The following is a 22,490-nucleotide window of genomic DNA, read 5'->3' as shown; positions in this document are numbered from 1 at the left end:
GTGGGAAAAATGCACCTTTGCCCCTATTCCAGGAATTGCAAATCCTACCGTGCATTTTATACTCCATCAGGACCTTATTTCAAAAGACAACAGACTGATACTCAGCTGGAGTGGAAAACCGATTATTTAAATATTTTCATATTTTATTTTCCATCATGAATATAAACATGTGTTCCATGGTTTAAAAGGTGGAGAGCCCACAGTGTTCATTGGAGTAACTGAAGTCAACCAGAGACTTTATAAAATAGCAAAGCAGTGCTATAAATGGAAAGGATAGCCTCTTCCTTGAAGAATTCTAAAGTTGGATAAACAACTCCTCCTAGAATAGTAAAGCAGTATACTTAGCTTCAACAAAGCATACAAAAATTAATCAAACACTTAAAAATAATAAAATTAAATATAGGGGCAGAATTATAATCCTTCTCTAGATGCGACAACCATTGTGATTATGGTTACAAGTTATGATAGCATCCCACAGCTTCCCGGAAGGAATGTGCCTCTATGAGAGGATATAGGTCTTATTCTTTATTCAATTACATAGAATCCTTCTGATGAAGGCTAATTTAGGGCTAAAGTTTAACTCTAGTATTCAAAATATCCTAAATGGATAAACTGATTAGTTATCACCCTTCCCATATTACAGTGCTCAGTTATAGATAACATGCTATCCCCAAAGTTTTATTTGGAAGGAGAATGTAGAAATATTTTTAAAAGAATAGTTGAGGGGCTTAAAGGCACTTAAACTGGAGATTTGGGCTGTATAGAAATTAATAATTTTATTGAAACAATTTAATTGTTAAAAAAGCAAATCATTCATCATAAAAGTTCTTTAATTAAACAATATTCCTAATTAAATTAAGCCTGAGAGCCAGTTGTCTGGAAAGGATGCACATTTGGTGATACTTTCTCTGCTATTGACTGCATTTACTTAGTTATTTCTGAGATTTAAAAAAAAGTGCTTCTGTATCAAGGTATTTATATATTTGTTAATGTGAGATATCTTCCTGTTCTTTGTTTTATGAATAATATACCTTTCTATAGTATCCCAAATGTTCTGTTTTGAAGTTGTTTCATTATTATTATCTTTTAGAAAATAGTTTAGCTCCTCTTTCAGTTTATTAATATACTCTTCTTCGTTTACAATTTGGTTGTTTAGTGTCCATCTTTTTTTTATTCGTCTCCTATCTCTCCAAATTAGCTGTATTGGGTTATGATCAGCCCATTCATTCGGTAGGATTTTGATTTCTTTTATTTCATTAGCCAAGTCCAAATCCATCCAAGCCATATCTATTCTGGTCCAAGTCTTATGTGGGTTAGAATAGTATGTAAATTGTTTTCCTTCAAGATTCCGTTCCCTCCATAGATCTTTTAAATTTAGCTCTCTCAACATTTCCTTACATGCCGCAGAAAGTTCCCTTTTCCCTTTCTTGTTTTTCCCCATATTACTATGGTCTTTCTGGTAGTCTGCAATGGAGTTAAAATCGCCAATCAAGCAAATGTTTCTTTTTTTCAAAGCCTACTATTTTTTGGTGAAGGTGTTTAAAAAATTTCCCCTGGTCATCATTTGGGGCATAGATTGCTACAAGTAAAAATGTGATGTGGTTTATCCAGACTTGTATAACCAGAGTTCTTCCTTCGGGATCCGACCAGATTAATTCTGCCTTTACATCTTGTTTTACGTAAATTGCAATTCCTTTTTTCTTGTGTTTGTCGGCCGGTGCTGTAAAAAGTTTACCTAATTTTGGACAAATTAGATGTCTTTCGTCATTTTTCGAAATATGTGTCTCTTGAAGACATATTATATCTGCGTTATGTTGAATAAGTTTTGAGAATATCCTTTTTCTTTTTGATAATGAATTTAATCCGTTTATATTGATGGAGAGCAACTTCTTCCCCTCCACCATTTATCTACTTCTGCTTAGATGGGGAAACTGAAGGCTGAAATGAAAGCGGATATATCGAAGGTGGAGGGTAAGATAGGGTCTCTACAGCAGGCCATGGAGAGAAACGAAGTGAAAATAAAAGATATAGAGAGTAGAACAACACGCATGGAGACTAACTTTGAAAGGATGGATGAGGAATTTAAAAATGTACTTAGAGAAACGGAAGACTCTCTGGTCCACCTCGAGATGGACAAAGCAATGGCGTATTTAAGATTCCAGAATGTGGCGGAAGCCAAAAATGAAGAATTGGAACATTTGATGGCAGAAATATTGGCTGAATGGCTAGGAAAGGAAAAAGATGATCTAATTAAAGAGTTTGATGAGGTATATAGGGTTAGCACAAGCTACGCCAGGCGTAACAACTGTCCAAGAGAAATTCATATCCGCTTCTCTAGGAGATGTCTGAGGGATTTAATTTTGAAAATGTCTAGGGAGGAAACAATATCATATAAAGGCAGAGAAATTAGGATTTTAAAACAAATTCCAAAGAGAGTGAGGATGATAAGACAAGATTATAAATTTTTAGCTAATGATTTAAATAAAGAAGGAATTCATTTTAAATGGTTAATCCCGGAAGGGATGTTAATTACATGGAAAGAGAGGAAAATCAAAATAGAATCGATAGAACAGGCCCAAGTTTTTCATCAACAGCTCACAGATAAGAATAGTCAACCCACCAAAGAAGAACCTAAAACAAGACCACAGGAGGTCTGATATTATCACAGAACCCAAAAGGAACGACTTTCTCTAATTTCAGGAAGTGATAATCCACAACATGGGAGAGAAGAGCAAATCCCACAACAACAAGAATAATATACCTTTCCATATCTTGAAGGATATTGCAGGATAGGGATCTCTCATCTATCTTAGTGAATTTTTAATTAAAAAAAAAACACTTTAACATGCAGGTAGTCATCAACTTACGACCACAGTTGAGCTCAAAATTTCCATTGCAAAGCAAGACAGTTAAGTGAATTTTGCCTCGTTTTATGACCTTTCCTGCCACAGCTGTTTAATGAATCACGGCAGTTGTTAAGTTGATTTTACTTGGCAGAAACAAGCGAAGTGATCACATGACTCTGTGACATTGCAACCATCATAAATACACGCTGTTTGCCAAGCATCTGAATTTTGATCTCATGACCACAGGGAAAAACACCCATATGTCACTGTTTCAATGCCATTGTAACTTCAAACAGTCACTAAAGGAATGGTTGTAAGTCAAGGACTATCTGTAGATAATGATGTAGCAGAGTACTGTCAGATGCTATTTATATTTATAAAGCTTTACACTGTTTCTAATATATTTCTAATGATTGTTTAGTTTTAGCTTCATCAGGTATTGATTATGATATTAAAATCTGGTCACCATTGGAAGAATCCAAGATTTTTAATCGGAAACTTGCTGATGAGGTAAGATGTGCTTTTGCTCTAACATCAAACTATGATAAAAAGTGATAACTCTTTTTCAAAGTAAGTTATCCATATTTGAGCAAATTAACCTGTTGTATCTCTAATATCTATAATTTAGAAAGAAGTACTATTTTCATAGCTGCATTACCCTAAAAGATCATAAATTATTCTTAGAATAACATGGATGTGAATTATAAAATTTATGCAACATGAATTGAGACTTCATTAAAGTATACATAAAACTTCAGCAATTAACAATTCATTTCAGTGGTTGTACATCAAGAAATTCAAATCGGAAGATCTATTTGCTAAATATGAGCCATTACTGAGACAAAATCATTGTTGTGTATTAATATACCGTGTTTCTCCAAAAATATGCCCTCCCAATAGGAAGACCCAGCATGTTTTCTAGGCAAAAAATGAAATTAAGCCCCTCCCCCCAAATTTAGGCCTAGTTTAAAACATGCAAAACTGGGGGGGGGGGGAAGGCGGGGGGAACTTGGCATTAGGAGTGCCCCGTGGGCACCTACACCTCACCATCAGCCGCTCCTAACACCATGGTGGAGCACAGAGGGCTCCCTTACCCCTCCCTTACCCGGGTCAGCAGGCGGGTGGCGTCGGCGTGGATGTCCGGTAGCGTTGCAGCTGCTTCTCAGGCATCTGTAGCTTCCATGGTTCCCATCGGTGCTGGTGCCTCTCTCTCCAGCACCATCTCCAACAACAGTCTTGAGTCGCTCCCGCTTTTCCCCCGTCCCCGTAACAACAGGAAAAAAAAAAGATTTTGAGGTACCTGGGAGCTCCGCAGGCTGCATTTTGGTTTAATCCCGAGCAGCTGGGTGGGTGTGAGAAGAGCCGAGTGAGCGTCTCTGCTGCTGCCACCCTTGGTGCTCCAGCCTTGGGCTCTGCAAGTTTGCAAAAGTCCCGGTGCGCAGCCCGTACCTGCATTCCAAGCACCCAGGCAGAGCCGCAGCTGTCCCTCTCTCGCCAGTGCCGTCTCCAATGACAGTGGCAGCAGCAGCAGGAACCGTAGAAGTTACAGAGGTAGCTCCCCCACCCGACAAGTGGCTAAAACGCTTCCACAGTTCCCGCCGCTGCTGCCGCTGTTATTGGAGATGGCGCTGGTGAGAGAGGGACAGCTGCAGCTCGGCCTGGGTGCTTGGAATGCAGGAACAGGCTGCGCACCGAGACTTTTGCAAACTTGCAGAGCCAAGGGTAGCACCAAGGGTACTGGAGCACCAAGGGTAGCAGCAGCAGAAATGCTTGCTCGGCTTTTCTCACGTCCACCCAGCCGCTCGGGATTAAATCAAAACGCAGCGCGCGGCTCTCCCAGGTACCTCAAAATCTTTTTTTCCCTGTTGTTACGGGGATGGGGGAAAAGCAGGAGCGACTCAGACGCTGTTGTTGGAGACGGTGCTGGTGCACGGGGGGAATTAACTCATCCCCGAAAAGACGCCCAGCCGTTTTTTCAGGGCTAAAAAAAAAAAAAGGCCCGGCCTTATTTTGTGAGAAACACAGTAATAGTTGCACTATCATATATAATTGGCCAAGAAAACAACTCTCTATTAAATTCTTGTTTAATTGCCATTCTACTCATTTGTAGGTTATAACTCGAAATGAATTAATGCTGGAAGAAACTAGAAACACAATTACTGTTCCAGCTTCTTTTATGTTAAGGATGTTGGCATCTTTGAATCACATACGAGCAGGTAAGATAGCTCCAGACACCCTTTCTTATGAGACACGCTTTCTTATTTTCTTTTATTACATCCTCCTCTTCTTGGATACTTATAAATGTAAGCATAAAGGCTACTGTACATCCAAGTTGCCTTTTCCCAGGAGGACACAACCATTTAAAATAATTTTATATTTGGGTAGTAGATTCTATTAAGGCACTACTTTAAATTAGGAAAACATATTTTTATTCTGCATATTTTTATTCTTGCATTTTCTTTCTGATATTTGTAGAAATATTATAGAACAATTGTATGTTCTAATCCATTTGAAAATGAATACTTTTCTCTTATAAAATATTGCTTTTATATATTATAGACCGGCTAGAAGGTGACAGGTCTGAAGGTTCTGGCCAAGAAAATGAAAATGAAGATGAAGAGTAATTGGCTATTTTCTGGAAACAACAAAATGTCATGAAATTTGTATAACTCGTGAATTATATTTTTCTTTACAAAGCTTTAGTGCAATTTTAAGGTTTTGCTTTGGGTAATCTAACATTCTGATTTTTGAATGTGTGTGCATGACTTGTGAGAGTGTGCAAGTTAAAAAAGCAAAATGTTTTTAAAATGTTTTGCCATGTATGAGGAGTGCTAGACAATGCAAAGTGCAATATTTTCCCTTAACTTGCAAATATGGGAGCTTGGATCAATGTTAAAATAACTTACCTAATAGTAAAAACATTGGTTCAAATAAATTTCTATACCTGCTATTTGCATGTTTATTGCTTTCTATTAAAAGATGTGGTTGTTTTACATTTGTGTTTGTCTTTTCATTATGACTGTACATAGTAAATCAACCAACCTGCTACATTACATTCTTACTTATTAGAGTTATTTCATTCCTCCCTCTGTTACCAAGTGATCTTCTGTGGTTAATCTTTAAAAGATTAATCTTTTAAAAAGAAAACAAGAGAATTTCCTTTCTTGTGCTCACTGCAAGTGTTGGAATGAAATAATTTTATATTAAGGTATTTATAAAACCATACTAATATTCTTTATAAAAGCAGTTTGTTACATATGTATTTGTGCATTTGTGTATACATACACACACATTTAATATATGTTGCCATATCAGTCTTCCACTTTACAGCAATTATAAAATACAATAATATGTCCAGAGTAAAAGTTAAAATAACCTCAACCTTCTAAATAATGTGGAACAATTCATAAATTTGCATGCCATCTGTAAGCATTGGTATGCTAATCTTTTCTCTGTTCCAATTGTAATACATGTCTTATCAAAGTATAGCATAGAGTACTGCTGGAGGAGTAATTACAAGGCCATTCTTTGTGTAGATACAATCATATAGGCTTACAATGAAAGTCTGTATTAGCAAACTTAAGCTCCACTAATATTATTGTAAACAAAATAATAAAAGGATGCCAGGTGGTCTTTAGATGAGTGCTCCCTAACCATCGTGATCCACAATGCGTTGCAAATAATCCCTTTGGTAATGACAAAGGGAAATATTTTTTTAAATAGCTAAACCTTATGAGAGTATTACATTTCATAACAGGATATTCTTGCTGGAAATCACAAAAGACAATTGTATTTTTGCCAAACTTTTGTACCATTACAGATGGGAGCACATCTTGTAACATTTCACAGTTCATTATTGTTTTTTGAATTTAATTTTGGAGCATCCACAAACAACCACATAAGGGCCTGTTGCCATGTTCTATATTGTAATTATTAAAAGCCTTACACAATAGTGCATGGATCCACATAAAGGAAAAGCTTGGAATTTTAGTTTTAGTCTTGTTTCCTCCAACCAAATTTTGTAGTGAAATCATTTGGTACTGCTGTGGTCCACCGGCAGCCTGTGCACATGGCAATGGAATTGAACAGTGGGGAAGAACGGGGACCATTCCGGGAGTTGGGAGAGGACTCGGACGAGGGTCCTGCATCTGATGCAGAGATGGGGCCAAGACCAACTGGGAGTGGTGTGCTGACTCCAGAGCCTCCGGAGTCTGTCAGCAGCAAGGCCAAGGAACAAAGGGAGCCTGTTCCCAGTGCACGGTGTTCACAGAGTTGCTAGAAGGCAAGAGCAGCTGAGACAAAAGGGGCAACTCGAGAATAAGGCTTGGAGATGATTGCCTCTCCCATAAGTTATAAAGAACAGGCAAAGGTGAAGAAACCTTTGTAGGAAGCAAAGTCATTCATTCTGTTTGGATTAATCCTTGAAGATCTGTGTGGACTTTGTACTTCGGTTGGTTTTTATAATTCATTTGGCACTTTAGTTGTTGGCAGCAATTCAAAGGAAAGAAAGGTGGGTGCTTATCTTGAAGGGACTGTTTGGGACTCATTACTGGCTGGGAATGAACGTAATTCCCAGCGTTGAAATAAAACAAGAGTTGTTTTAAATAAGCATGTGCTTAATTATGGTCTTGGGAAGCCTTGGTCAGAACAGGTACTCCTGCAACATTTTATATCTGAATATTGGGCTTTGGAAATAAATTCTGCTAAAGTAATTGGAGTTATTTTTCAAAATAAATACATAATTTCTGCAGAATGTTTATTTCAGTTTATATAACTGAAATATCAAATTTATTCATAACATATGTATTATTAGCAACTGTGATTAAAAAAAAACATTGCATAGGATCAGCAACCATATTACAATTGTATAGGCTCTGTTACACCTTTGGATTCCCAAGCCCATTAACAAAAAACACGCCTTGAAGGCCTTGCAAAAAGCCTGCAGTATCGGGGCTAATCTAATACCTCGAGTGATGTTCCAAAGGGCTGGTGCTTAGCTAGATTTATCTCATAGCCAGTGAAAATGAATTCATATTCCGTAGAGGGAAATGAGAATAGCCTTGAAGGACATGAAGAGGAGCCATTATCAAACCAATGGTCAGATAAGGGGTTCGAAGATGGCAGTGTATAACTAGCAAGGTGAAGCTCTCGCTCTGATGGTCATTTGATTGTGAGTGGGTCCCTACTGTTTCCCTTTCTGATTAAAATAAATAGTTGATCGTGGGAAGATTTGCTGTTCATCCCCAATCAAAAGACACACTGTTAGGTCGCCACCTGCATCAGTTATCGGCAAAAATCACCCGATCCTGTGACTGAGGACCGGTTTCAGGAGCACTTGCCATTCTTGTGGCTACCCTGAAGGACCGCTTGTGCCAGGGATCCCAGAGCACTGGAGCTATTGTTTCCTTCAAAACACTATAGCCCAGAGCCCGTTGGAGCCTTTCCCACCTATAAAAACCTATAAAACCATTGCCTGCACTGGAGATCCTGAGGAGCTGAAGCTCCTAATTTCTAAAGCAGCGCTGTAGCCCTAAACCCGTTGCAGCCTTGACCAACGGCAGAGCTTCAACTGCTGAACTTCCAACAGCTGAAAGCCTGATCCCGGAGTGCTAACTTTCCAGTAAAACTGCTGCCCAAACTTCCGCCTACATCATCGATCATCTGCGATTGTCAAATCCCACATCGGAGGTCCTGATCTCAGAGCGCAGCCCTGCTAATTCACTCAGTAGCCTAATTTCTAAGATCGCTGACCAAAGACAAGGGAATCCATGATAAGACAGACCTAATCCCTAAGTTCGCTAGCTGGTGATCTGAAGTAATGAGTGCAGATTAACCTTCTGCCCAAAGACTTTCATAGTTACCTTCAGCCTAATATATTCCTGAAGACAAGAAGATCCATGTGAAGACAGATCTGGTTCCCCAAAATCACTAACTGAAGATCTGAAGAAACGAGTAAAGAGTAACCTTCTGCCAAAAGACTTTCATCTATACTTCCAACCTAATATATGCCCTCTCCCTATACCCCCCAGGACCATCCAAACTAAATCTTCTCCTCTTCCTCCCATTATTCTCTTCCTGCCCTAATTTTTCCCAATATAACTCTATTTAATTGATTAACTGATCTTACTAAATGATTAATTAATTTTTACAATTATTTATCATTAGTGAGTAATATATTATTACAGATTATCATAGACTAGAAGTTATTGATTAGTTTGGTTAACTACTTTGAATATTAGTATAATTAGTATGTTTGGTGCAAATTAATGTTTAGGACAATTGTCTAGTGTGTTTATTGATTAGTGTAATGAATTATTAGGGTGATTATTGATTAGTTAAATTAATTGACTGGTGTGATTAGTATAATAGACTGTTTGGCACAATATTACTTTATTGATTACCACAATACCTTGTTTGATTGAACAACCTAATCAACAAACCATCTCAACAAACCCACCATGCCAGGAAAACAATCCAAAGTCAAACCTCAACCTAAAAAGAAACCCCTACTAAAGAACCACAAGACTCTTGCTCTTGCCTTGCTTGTAAGGAATCTTTAAAGGAGAATGAAGATTACATCAAATGTTCTCTTTGTAACAACTATGCTTACCATAACTGCTTAGGATTACCCAAGCAAATGGCTCTATTCCTAAAAACATCTGCCAATGCTTTTCCATATTTCTGTCCACCATGCAAAGCCAAACTAGAAAAATACATTACCCTGTTTGAGTCAATACCATTGAAACACATATGACATCCCTTGACACCATTGTAGCATCCCTGGACACTATACAAACTAGATTGGCAAACCTTGAAAAAAAGAGACAGCACTAAAAAACAAACATCAAACATCTACAGACCATATCTCTACTCAACAACCGCACCCAAAACCCAATCCACAAAAAACAACAAATCCTACAAATATTGATTATCCCCATCCTCATCAAGGAAGCTGTTAAGTGTGAACGGAAGCGACCAAATGCCATCTTATTTAGTCTAGAGGTCAACATCTCTAATGTTCGAAACATCATCAGAGAAAATCAAGCATCAACTATCTCCCCTGAAGAAATACCTGATATTTCCCGTATTGGTCCTGAGTTTAAAAACAAAGACGGCTTGATTATCCCACACCTCTGCAGGGTTGTTTGCAAAAATAAAACAAGCAAACGCAAATTCATTTTCTCAATAAATTCACTCGCAAAGAACAACAACCATAAGAACCTTCATTCTCGCCCTGATCTAACCTTACAGCAACGTGTACGATCCCAGGAGCTACGTTCTGAGCTCAAAAGATTACATGAATTAGGTAATACAAATCTATACATTGATTACCATGCTGACTGTATCAAAAGCAAGAGCCTCAGCCCACATCACAATATCCATCACCCAAACATCCAACGTTAGGGATACACGCCCCTTACTTCCACCAGACCCACTACTTCATATCTTAAATGCAAACTACTTAATGCAAGAAGCCTCACAAATAAAATGCATGAATTCCTTATCCTTCTAAGCTCAACCACATTTGACATTATATTTGTCTGTGAGACATGGTTAAATGCATCTTTCCCAGACTCCATTACCATTACAAGAGAATATCAAGTTTTTCAGTCAGATCGCGAAATCTGTAGAGGTGGTGGAGTTGCTATATTCTAAAAAAAGTCTCTAAATCTAAAAAAGATCCAAATTATACAAGAGCTTGCTCTTCCCGAGACCATCATCTGTGAACTGTACTTGAACATCTCAATCCGCTTCTTACTTTGCTATCGTGCCTCTGACTATGATATAATTCATGCAAACAAGCTAACTTCACTACTGACATGGGCTGCCCCCTGCCCACACCCTCTCATTTTTCTTGGTGACCTCAACTTACCTCTTATAAATTGGACACTAAATGAATGTACATCTGAATCCATTCATACAACCCTGTACAATGCCGTTACCACACTAGGACTGGAACAACTAGTAACCAACAATACTAGACTTAACAACTGCCTCAATCTCATCTTCTGCAACAGTTTGAATTCAATTTATGGAATACAAATTAATGAACCCTTTTCCAACAGTGACCACAGCATGATTGACTTTTGTCTCAACATATGTCCTCACAAAAATCACCATAATGACAGGATCCCCAATTATAACTTCCAAAAAGGCAACTATGGATCTTATAGACAACGATCTCTCATCTTGTGATTGGCAAATTCTATTCACTGGATGCAACACTGTTGAAGATCACTACAACATATTTTTACTTGAAGTCAAAAGAATCATCAAACTATATGTACCAATAACAACTCCCAAAACCAGAAAAAACAAATTACCTATAACAATAAGAAAGCTCCAATCCAAAAAGAAATCACTTTGGTGGAAAAACAAATCTGGTTACACTGCCAACTTCAAAAGCTGATACAAAAATTTATGCCACCAGATAAATGCTGAATGCACCAATTATCACACTAAACAAGAGGAAAACCTTTTACGCACCAATTCCACCCGCGCTTTCTACAATTTTGTAAACAACAAACTAAAAGACTCACAGTCCATCCCACCCCTAAAAGAACCAAATGGTAAAGACTGCAACGACACCATTAAAGCCAACCTCTTTAACACATTCTTTGGCTCAGTATTTGTAAACAGCAATGGATCATGCCCAATATTTCCTAGTCGAACCACAGACAACTACAATGATCTAATACATATCGATTTTACAGAAGACAATGTCGAAAAAGCACTATGAAAAACCATCTTTATCTATTGGACCGGACAGAGTTTGTGCCTACTTCTTAAAAAGCTATCCACTGCCATAGCTGAACCTCTCAGCATAATCTTTGAAAAATCTTTCAGGACCAGCCCCTTGCCAAATCTATGGCCACTAGCCAGTCATTCCCATCTTCAAAAAGGGAGACCCCAGCCTACTTATTCCAAAAGAAGCTGATCCACTGCAAATTAAGAACTATAGACCTATTTCTTTACTAAACGCAGACTATAAAATCTTTGCTTCAATCTTGGCAGAAAGACTTAAAAAATATCTAAATAACTTTATTCATCCAGATCAAAATGGATTTCTGCCAAAGAGACAAATTAAAGACAATATGAAAGTAATCCTGGACACTTTGGAATATTATGAGGCACATCCTGAAAAGCAAATGGCTTTGATATTTCTAGATGCCCAAAAGGCATTTGATAATGTGAACTGGAGATTTATGTTACTACTACGTGAACAGATGGGTTTTGCCAGAAAATTTATCCAAGCAATAGAAGCTATATACCATAAGCAAACAGCAAAGGTAATGATAGAGGAAGAATTCACAGATTCTATTAATATAAGAAAAGGTACAAGACAAGGATGCCCTCTATCACCTTTGCTATTTGTATTGACTTTGGAAGTGTTGAATAGAAATATTAGAGTTGATAAAAGCATAAAAGGAATGAAAATTAAAAAGGAAGAATTTAAACTGCAAGCTTTTGCAGATGATTTAGCCTTTATTTTGGAAGACCCTTTAGAAACAGCTCCAAAACTATTGGAAAAGATAGAGGCATGTGGTGAGGTGGCTGGTCTGAAAATAAATAATGATAAAACAAAGATTTTGACAAAGAATATGTTACTAAGACAAAGAGAAGAACTGGCAGACCTATTGAAAATTCAAGTCACGAACAAGGTTAAGTATTTCGGGATATATTTGACATCAAGATGTAGTACATTAAAAGAGAATAATTATATTAAACTTAAACAACAGATAGCCTTAGATTTGAAAAAATGGGAAAATCTACAATTGTCATTAATAGGGAGAATCTCAACAATCAAGATGAATATCTTACCCAGAATCTTATATTTGTTTCAAACAATACCAATTAGGCTCAGAAAAGACTATTTTGAAGAACTAAATAAAATTGTGTTGAAGTATATATGGCAAGGTAAGAAAGCGAGAATAAAGCTGAAACTCTTACAAGATGCTAGAATTAGAGGAGGTTTTGGTTTGCCTAATTGGGAGTTGTACTATCAAGCTGCAAATTTGATGTGGGCCAAGGAATGGATAACATTAAGAAAGACCAGATTGTTGACATTAGACGGTCATGATTTGCTGTTGGCTTGGCATGCCTTTTTATGGTATACGGGAACTAAAACATGGTTATTTTAGAAGACATCATATACGGGAATCTTTGTGGTTAAATTGGGAGAAGATCAAAAGACAATGTTATTTGAAAATTCCAGTTTGGTTATCGACCATTGAAGCATTTTCCTATCCTATAATTTATAAAAAGGAACAAACAGTTAGATATGGGGAAATATTGGATGAAAAGGGTGAACTTAAATTGATGCAAAATTTAGAGGAACAAGGTATAAAGATGAATTGGTTTTCATATGCGCAAATACATTCAAGGCATGATGAAGATTCTAAAGCCGAGGGATTTTATGATAAACTGACAGATCTAGATAAGATTTTGACAGGTACTGATGAAAAGGTGATTAAAAAATTATACGGTTATTTAGTGGGAATTAAACTAGAGGAAGAACAAGTTAAAGAAACTATGATTGCTTGGGGGAAGAATTTTGGATATGGGATTGATTTAGAGAAATGGCAAAAATTGTGGTCTCAAAATTATAAAATGACAATGTCAACAGCTTACAAGGAAAATTTGTATAAGATGTTTTACAGGTGGCACTTTCCCCCAACAAGAATAGCAAGAATGTTCAAGAAATCTGAAAAATGCTGGAAATGTCATCAGATACCTGGCTCATATTACCATACGTGGTGGACTTGTGAGGACGCTAGAAAATACTGGACTAAAATTTGCATGTGGTTGGAAAAAAATGACAAAGAAACACATAGATTTGAAACCAGAGATCTTTTTATTGGGAATCTTACCTGATACAAACAGTAAAGACTTGAAGTATCTGATTGTAAATGTATTAACAGCGGCTAGGATTGTATTTGCTAAAAATTGGAAAAATGAGAAAATACCATTGCAGGAAGAAATTATTAAGAAAATATTGGAATGTGCTGAAATGAGCAGATTGACATTTGAAATTAGAGAACAAGAGGATAAACAATTCTATAAAATTTGGGACCTTTTCTATCAATGGTTGGATGATAAAATACAATAATAGAATACTTAGAATTTTAGATAATAATGAATATATAAAAAGATATTTTTTCTCTCCTTTGTTATTGATATCATATCTGTAAAATGTTTTCAGGATAGATTTGGTATGACTATATGATTTGTTATAAAATAAACTAAGTAAATTATGGTTATCTCGTAAAGTATGAATGAATAAAATTATAGTCAAATGATTGTTTAATAGTGATATTAGGATATATAATTTTTGATTGATAATATGAGTTATTATGTAATGTAACTGTAATTGAGACTACGAAATGAATGTACAAAAACTGGTAAACCAACCGAACACACTGTTTGTATATTTATGAAAGAAAGCTGGATGTTTTTATGTTATGTTTGTTTTGTTTGTTTTGAAAAATTAATAAAATTGTTTTTTTTTTAAAAAAAGAAAATTACAGACTAATCTCTTTATGCTGTGTCACCTGTAAAGTCATGGAATCAATTATTAACCAATCCATTATCCTCCACTTAGAGACAAACAACCTACCATCAGTTTGGTTTCAGAAGGAAACTGTCCCGTAACCTGCAACTCTTGCACTGTAAAAACATATGGACTACACAACTTGATCAGGGCAAAGCAATTGACTCAATTTACATAGACTTCTGTAAAGGCTTTGATTCAGTGGTACATGACAAACTACTCCTAAAACTAAAATCTTATGGTATCTCTGGATAGAAGTGGATAGAAGCATTCCTGTCAAACAGGCAACAAATGGTCAAAATTGGGAGCATCCTATCAAATCATGTACCTGTCAACAGTGGTGTCCCCCAAGGCAGTGTTCTAGGACCAACTCTCTTCATACTCTATATTAATGACCTCTGTGATTATATTAAGAGCAACTGCGTTCTTTTCGCTGACGATCTAAAACTATTCAACACCACTGGCAATGCTGCTACCCTTCAAAAAGACCTCGACTATGTGTCAGAATGGTCAAACAAAGGGCAACTTCAAATCTCAACAAATAAATGTTCTGTCTTACATATTGGCAAAAAAAAATATCAAAAAATAAAATAAAAGCTGAATAGTCAAGACATTGTTGATGACAAAAACTTTTTCAAGGACCTTCAAGTACTCATCTCAAATAATCTGGTTGCTAAAGCCCACTGTAAATACATAGCCAAAAAAGCATTAAGAGTTGATAACCTAATCCTGCGTAGCTTTTTCTCTGGTAATATCACTCTACTAAGTAGAGCATATAAAACATTTGCTAAACCAATACTTTAATACAGCTCATCATTCAGGAAACCGCATTACAGATCGGATATTAATACAATTGAGAAAGTCCTGAAATATTTTACAAGAAGAATCCACCACTCCTCTACTCGTAGCAGAATACCTTTTGCCACCAGACTTGAAATTTTAGACCTAGACAACCTAGAACTATGCCGCCTTCGGTTAGATCTAAGTATTGCATATAAAATTATATATTGCAATGTCCTACCTATCACTTCAGCTTCAACCAAAACAAGAGCACTAAATAGATACGAACTAAAGATAAACTGCACCAAACTTGATTGCAGGAAACACGACTTCAGCAACACAGTAGACAATGTCTGGAATACTCTGCCTGACACTGTGGTTTCTTCCCCAAACCCCAAAATCTTCAACATTAGACTGTCTGCTATTGACCTCACCCCTTTCCTAAGAGGTGTGTAGGGGGAGTGCATAAGTGCACCAAAAGGTGCCTACCGTCACTGTCCTATTGTTTCTTTTTTTCTTATTCGTATCCATTTCATATATTTATAACCCTGTTTATACTTATACCTGTTATCTCATAATTGTTTGACAAAATAAAATAAATAAATAAGTAAATAAATGGGGCCCTATCCCGGATGGAGAAAGTAAATATCTCAGACAAGTCCCCACCTAGCTCACAGGAATATAAAGGGAGGGAGGAGGGAAGTGCATTTACACGTACGAGTTTCTGTTTCTATAGCTTTACAATAAAACTACTGATCTACATGGCATTGGTTTCCTAGTCTGGACTACCTTTAACAGCTGACATATACAAACAAGATTTGTCCACTGTAGGTTGCAGAAGTTACAGCCTACATAGGATTAAGCTTCTTCCTAGCTTTGATATAAAAGAACTCAGGCAGATATTGCAGTCTCTTTCAGGATGTGCATAATGTCACAAATCAGTTTAACATGTACAATAACATGGGGACATGGAGGTTGACTGAGGTAAAAAAGGTGGTCCTTTCAAGGTAACCTCACTGGTATGCAATGCATTAAAATATGTTTTAGTTAAATTTTTGGTTTTCTCCTTAGAGGAGAGATTTAAGAGAATACGCATAATGGGTGAAAAGGAAATAAGACAAAGGTGTATATTTAAAGTAAAAAGGGAAAGGTTGCATGGACTACACCTTAATTACCTTTTTAAGGCAGTTGCTCTGGTCTTTACTGATTACTTTTAAATAAAATACATTTTTAAATGAGATAAAAGCTAAAGCATGTGACAAATAGGGCAGCAAGAGATGGGAGCATGGCTAAAACTAGCACCCTTAGATAACTTTCTGCTCTTAGTTCTAAAAACATCACTCTTCTTTATAACTATTCTATTTGCATTGGTGAGACCTGAGAGCAGTTTCAAATTATAATGCTACAACGATCTGCTAGTAACATCTGGACCAAAATCTCAGCTACTCTTTGGCACAAATGCAGGGAGAAAATAAGATACTCTTCGCTTCAGTATTTTGTAACACAAAAGCTTCTTGTTTATTCCTTCCTCTGCAAGGAGTCCGAGATAATAGCTAAGCAAACAAAATAAAGTTGGATCTAACCCAAGTTTCCTGTGACTCGATATTTATAATGATTTCCCCTCATTACCCTTCATTACCCCTGATAACCCTTATTACCCATGATTACCATTTTTAATGATAATTATTTGTATGAACTCAGTCACATGAATTGTGGTTAATGCATAGAGTTTCACCTCACAACATTTTACATAGACCGCGCATATAATTATGATACAGAGTTTATTCTGATGAAGAGGAATGCCATCCTTCAGGTTGCTGTGGCTTCGATGCATGTGTTGCGTAGTCGTGACATGCGTCCCCCTCTACCAGGAACCAGTCTAAAAAACAATATACATTATATCACTAATTATGTCCCTACTTGTGGTCCAGGTTTATCAGGATATTTGGTGTGAAATTGCCTTATCTATTTGCACACACATCTGCTACTTTTACCCAGGTTGCTTCTGTTTCAGGATATCCTTTCCATCTCACTAAGTATTGTAACACTTTTCTACATATTCACGAGTCTAGAATTTTATCAATTTCAGCATGGGTTACATCTTTAGCTATTACAGATTCCTGAAGTTGAGGTATATCAATGTGTTCTGCAGGCTTAAGTAAACTAGCATGAAATACAGGATGTATTCGATGTAACTGTGGTGGCAATTTAAGTTTTACAGTTACAGAGTTTATCACTTTCATAATTTGGAAAGGTCCAATATATTTTGATCCCAATTTTCGACTATTTAGCTGTAATTTTATACATTTAGTTGATAGGTAAACAGGATCTCCAGGTTTGAATGCTTTATAGTCTTGTCTTTTCTTGTCTGCTTGATGTTTATATTTTAGTGCTGTTTTATTGAGAGTCTCTTTTACTTTATCCCAACTATCCTGAACTTTTTTCGACCACATTTGGAGATTTATGGGTTGTTGTTCATCACATTGTAAATCAGGAATTGGCACAAATTCTATCCCATTTACTACCTGGAATGGGCTATATCCTGTGCTTTCATGTGTAGCATTACTATATGCTACTTCAGCAAATGGAAGCAAATCAGCCCATTCTTGCTGTTGATAAGATGTATATGATCTCAAATATCTTTCAATCATTGCATTAGCTCTTTTAGCAGCACCATTGGTGCTGGGATGGTATGCAGAGCTAAGACCTCGAGAGCATCCTAAAAGGCGTACAAACGGTCTCCAAAATCGTGCTGTGAATTGCACACCTCTATCTGAAATTATCCTCCTAAGTGTGCCATGTAATCTATAAACATGTCTTATAAACAGGTTGGCTAATTTTGTTGCCGAAGGTAATCCTTTACATGGTATAAAGTGACCTTGTTTTGAAAACAAGTCTATAATAATCCAGATTACTGTATATCCGTTACTGCTGGGCAACTCCACAATAAAGTCCATGGCTATATCTTGCCATGTCCGGTTTGGATCTGATACAGTTTGTAATAGTCCTAAAGGTTTTCCTACTCGAGGTTTCGTAGTAGCACAAATGTGGCATTCTTTAAGGTACTGTTCAATGTCTGATCTCATATTTGGCCACCAAAACTGCCACTTTACCAAATGTAGTGTTTTTAAAAATCCAAAGTGTCCAGCCTGCCTTACATCATGACATTGGGATATCTTTTTCCTACAATTTGATGGAACATATATTTTATCCCCTCTCTAATACAATCCATCTTTATGTAAACAGGCACTATTATTTGTTTTTATCCATGCATCCATTTTTGTAGCCTCTTCTAATTCCTTTTTGGTTATCTCTTTCGTGGTCAACATCTGAATTTGTTTGGCTGATGGTTCTACAGAGATCATGGGCTGAATAACTTCGTCTCTAGACACATTGTAATGAGGTAGTCTAGATACTGCATCCGCCATGAAGTTTTTACCTCCTGGAACATATCGCAACTGGAAATCAAAACATTTAAAATACAAAGCCCATCTTACTTGTTTAGGGGATAGTTTTCTCGGTTTATGTAATGCTTGTAAATTTTTATGATCTGTCCAAACTTTGAATTTTTCTTTCAACCCTTCTAATAGGTGTCTCTATGTACTAAGTGCCCATTTTATGGCAAAAGCCTCCTTTTCCCAAATAGCCCACCTGCGTTCTGTGATTATAAATTTCCGTGATGTATATGCACATGGCTGTAATTCTCCATCAATGTTATACTGTAAGAGGACAGCCTCCACAGCCACATCACTTGCATCAGCTTGTACTACAAAACTTTTAGTTGCATCAGGCTGTTTTAAAATGGGCTCTTGAGCAAATAAAGCTTTCAGGTTGTCAAACGCTCGCTGACACTCCTGTGACCATACAATGGGTTGACTAGGTCTGGGTTTTGGTGCCTGATGTTTAGTTTTTGACAATTCTGTTAGTGGTAAAGCAATTTGCATGAATTTAGGAATAAACTGCTGGTAAAAGTTCGCAAATCCTAAAAAACTTTGTAATTGCTTTCGTGTTTTTGGCTCTTTCCAATCAACTACAGCTCTGACTTTATAGGAATCCATTTCTATTCCTTTATTGTATATTCTGTACCCCAAATAATCCAACGACGTACGGTGAAACTCGCACTTCGAAAGTTTGACATATAATTTGGCATCAAGTAATTTTTTCAGAACTTTCCTCACTAAGGTCACATGTTCCTCCATTGTTTTGGTATAAATTAAAATATCATCTAAATACACTAGAACGCCATGATATAAATGTTTTTGTAATACTTCATTTATAAGTTGCATGAAGACAGCGGGTGCTCCTTGCAACCCAAATGGCATAATGTTAAACTGAAAGCTTTCAAGGGGGCAATTAAAAGTAGTTTTCCATTGATCCCCCTCTCATATTCGAACTCTATAGTAGGCTTCTCATAAGTCCTATTTCGTAAAATACCTGCCAGTCACTAACATTGCTAACAAACTGTTGATCAGTGGTAAAGGATATACATTGTCTATACAAATAGCATTGAGCCTGCAGAAATCAACATAAAGACGTAATCCATCATCTTTTTTCTCGCGAAACAAAACAGGGGCAGCTATATGTGATTTCCCAGGTTGAATAAATCCACACGCCAACTTTTTATCTATATATTGTCTCATTTCCTCCATCTCTTTTGGAGTCATGGCATACATTCGTGGTTTTGGAAACTTTGCTCCAGGAATTAAATCAATTGCGCAATCAGTTTTTCTGTGTGGTGGTAATGTTTCACAGTCCTTTTTGCTAAACACATCTGCTAGGTCTTTATATTCCTCTGGATAACGTAGTTCTTCAGAATCATCTATAGCTGTTACAACTTCCCTATTATTTACATATGGAGGGGACATAGGGCCAACTGCAATTCATAACTTCCTAAAACTGTCTTCCCACCATATCGTGGGCTTCCATTTGTCTAACCATACTAGACCTAAAATTAGTGTCTCCCTCATCTGTGGTACTACAATAAATCGTAAAGACTCCCAATGACTCCCTATCTCTAGCTTGATAGGGATTATCATTATTGTAGCAGGACTCCCATCTAATAATGAACCATCCACTTGTTCAAAACGCATAGGATTGGGCAGTTCTTCCACTGCTAACTGTAATTCATTGACCACTTTTTTACTAATTAAACATCTAGTACATCCAGTGTCGATTAATGCTCCATACTGACCCATCAATTTACTTGTTAGATTTTCCAATACTACTGGTATAACAAATGGTCGCACAGGATTACTCACCAAATCATCCTCATCCGGACTGTCATCTCCACTATCGTATGACCCCGAGACTACCTTGGGTAGTTGTTTGCCATCAGGTGTTTCCTCTCATGTCTATTCATTATTACTTCCGTGTTTGTTTTTTGTGACACCCCTTGAGATCTTTCAGATGTAACTGTCCCTTGTTTCGTACCATGGGGCATGATACCACCTGGTAAATTGCTACTTGTGGTGCTAGGAATATGAGCCACCTGTTTTCTATCATTGGGTTCGATAGATGGACACTCCATTGCCCTATGTCCCAGACCTTGGCATCGGAAACACCTCATGGACCCTATTCCCCTTTTAGTCTCCTCCCCCATACTGCTCCTACTGGTTGTCTTTTGGGCCCTCCAAACGTAGGACAGAACTCCCTCAGTCCCACATCCAACTCCACAACTGTTTTATACCATTCCCCCAGTTTCTGGGGAACCCCCCTATAAAGACAAGCCTGCCTCAATCCTCTATCCAAACCAGATCTAAATTTTCTAATCAATAGTCTTTCTGGCCAGGTGTGCAACCTAATTGCTAATTTCTAAAATTCTCTGACATACTCCACAGCAGGCCTCCCATCCTGCTTCAGTGACATTAATGCTTCTTCATATTGATGTATTCTTTACCTATCTTCAAACTGAACTTTGAGTGCATCCAAAAACAAACCAACATCAATCAATTCCTTTGCATGTACACTATGCAACTCTGCAGCCCAATCAGCAGCATCACCTGTTAACACTGTAGTTATTGTAACTATAATAGACCATTGAGAAGGATCACAATTTGAATATAATTCTAGGTGGTTCACAATTTGGCTTAAAAATAATGCTAACCGATCAGAGTTCCCATCAAAGGAAGTGTTTATAGGAGGAGGACCACCCCAAGCCATTCTTTGGGGCCAATATCCAGATGTGCCTGATGGACCCCAGGAGTGAATTGTTTGTTTATTCCCCATTTGTGCATCCCTAAATTCAACCCTGGAACCTGGGACTGGTTTGGAGGCTTTACTCCGAGTTCCTGATGCTCCTATTACATCTGTTAATAATTCATCTACTTCCATAGAAAATGCTCCCTCCTACACATCTCCCTGCTATCTCTGGCACATGAACTAAAGAAAGATGTGTCTTCCGTTCTAAATCCCCTCCCTGGACTTTACGAAATGGTCAGGGGAGTAGAGTCACGAATGCTTAAGTCACCATACTTGACATTCCAACGTACTAGCATTTAAACTGGTCGTAGAAGTACTACATTCATCTTCATCAGCAATCCATCGTTCTCTCCACATCTCAAATGTCCCGGAGGTCAGCGGCATAAAAGTAGGAGGTTTCCCTTGTGAAATCTTTCCCCTCATATCATCTCTCAATTCCAATCCTGCTTTCCGTTCCTTCTGGATTTTCGGCCTTACCACAGGCTGAGGATCCTCTTCATATCTCGCATTATCTGTTTGTTAAATTTCCAAAGACACCACATTATCGTCCAATTGAATTGAGGGCTGCTCAGGCACCACGCCAGCCCCTCCAACAGCATTATCCACATCCACCTCCAAAACATCCTCAAAACCTCCATCAACAGCAGTACCTTCAGCCATAATATCACAGGTAACTAAATATTATAGGATGTAAGAGATCCAACTTTCCTCTCAGCTACTCTTTGGCACAAATGCAGGGAGAAAATAAGACACTCTTCACTTCAGTATTTTGTAACACAAAACTTATTGTTTATTCCTTCCTCCACAAGGAGTCCAAGATAATAGCTAAGCAAACGAAATAAAGTTGGATCTAACCCGAGTTTCGATATTTATAATGATTTCACCTCATTACCCTTCATTACCCCTGATTACCCTTATTACCCATGATTACCATTTTTAATGATAATTATTTGTATGAACTCAATCCCATGAATCGTGGTTAATGCATAGAGTTTCACCTCACAGCATTTTTAATAGACCGTGTATATATAATTATGATACAGAGTTTATTCTGATGAAGAGGAATGCCATCCTTCAGGTTGCTGTGGCTTCAATGCAAATGCATGTGTTGTGTA

General features: G+C 37.3%; 1 protein-coding gene and 1 non-coding gene across 14 annotated transcripts in view; one reads left to right on the top strand and one right to left on the bottom strand.

The window, feature by feature from the left end:
• The window catches only part of DCAF6 (DDB1 and CUL4 associated factor 6), a 52,478-nt gene extending 46,639 nt beyond the window's left edge, over nucleotides 1–5,839 (top strand). For all 13 annotated transcript variants that reach the window (XM_087937461.1, XM_087937460.1, XM_026700731.2 and 10 more), the window contains 3 exons: nucleotides 3,268–3,356; nucleotides 4,957–5,062; nucleotides 5,406–5,839. In XM_087937461.1, the coding sequence (XP_087793587.1) occupies nucleotides 3,268–3,356; nucleotides 4,957–5,062; nucleotides 5,406–5,470 (260 nt within the window). In that variant the 3' untranslated portion in view covers nucleotides 5,471–5,839. The remainder of the gene's footprint in view (nucleotides 1–3,267; nucleotides 3,357–4,956; nucleotides 5,063–5,405) is intronic.
• Nucleotides 5,840–6,234: 395 nt separating this feature from the next.
• Nucleotides 6,235–6,336, bottom strand: LOC148125305 (U6 spliceosomal RNA). The gene has a single exon (XR_015744432.1). It is a non-coding gene; the product is annotated as a U6 spliceosomal RNA (small nuclear RNA).
• Nucleotides 6,337–22,490: the final 16,154 nt, after the last annotated feature.

The sequence above is a fragment of the Pseudonaja textilis genome, chromosome 7 (genome assembly GCF_049901715.1).
Source record: "Pseudonaja textilis isolate UNSWEBS1 chromosome 7, rPseTex1.2, whole genome shotgun sequence".
Taxonomy (NCBI): domain Eukaryota; kingdom Metazoa; phylum Chordata; class Lepidosauria; order Squamata; family Elapidae; genus Pseudonaja; species Pseudonaja textilis.
The sequence above is the reverse complement of the archived record's forward strand: the minus strand, read 5'-3'. Positions and strand labels throughout refer to the sequence as shown.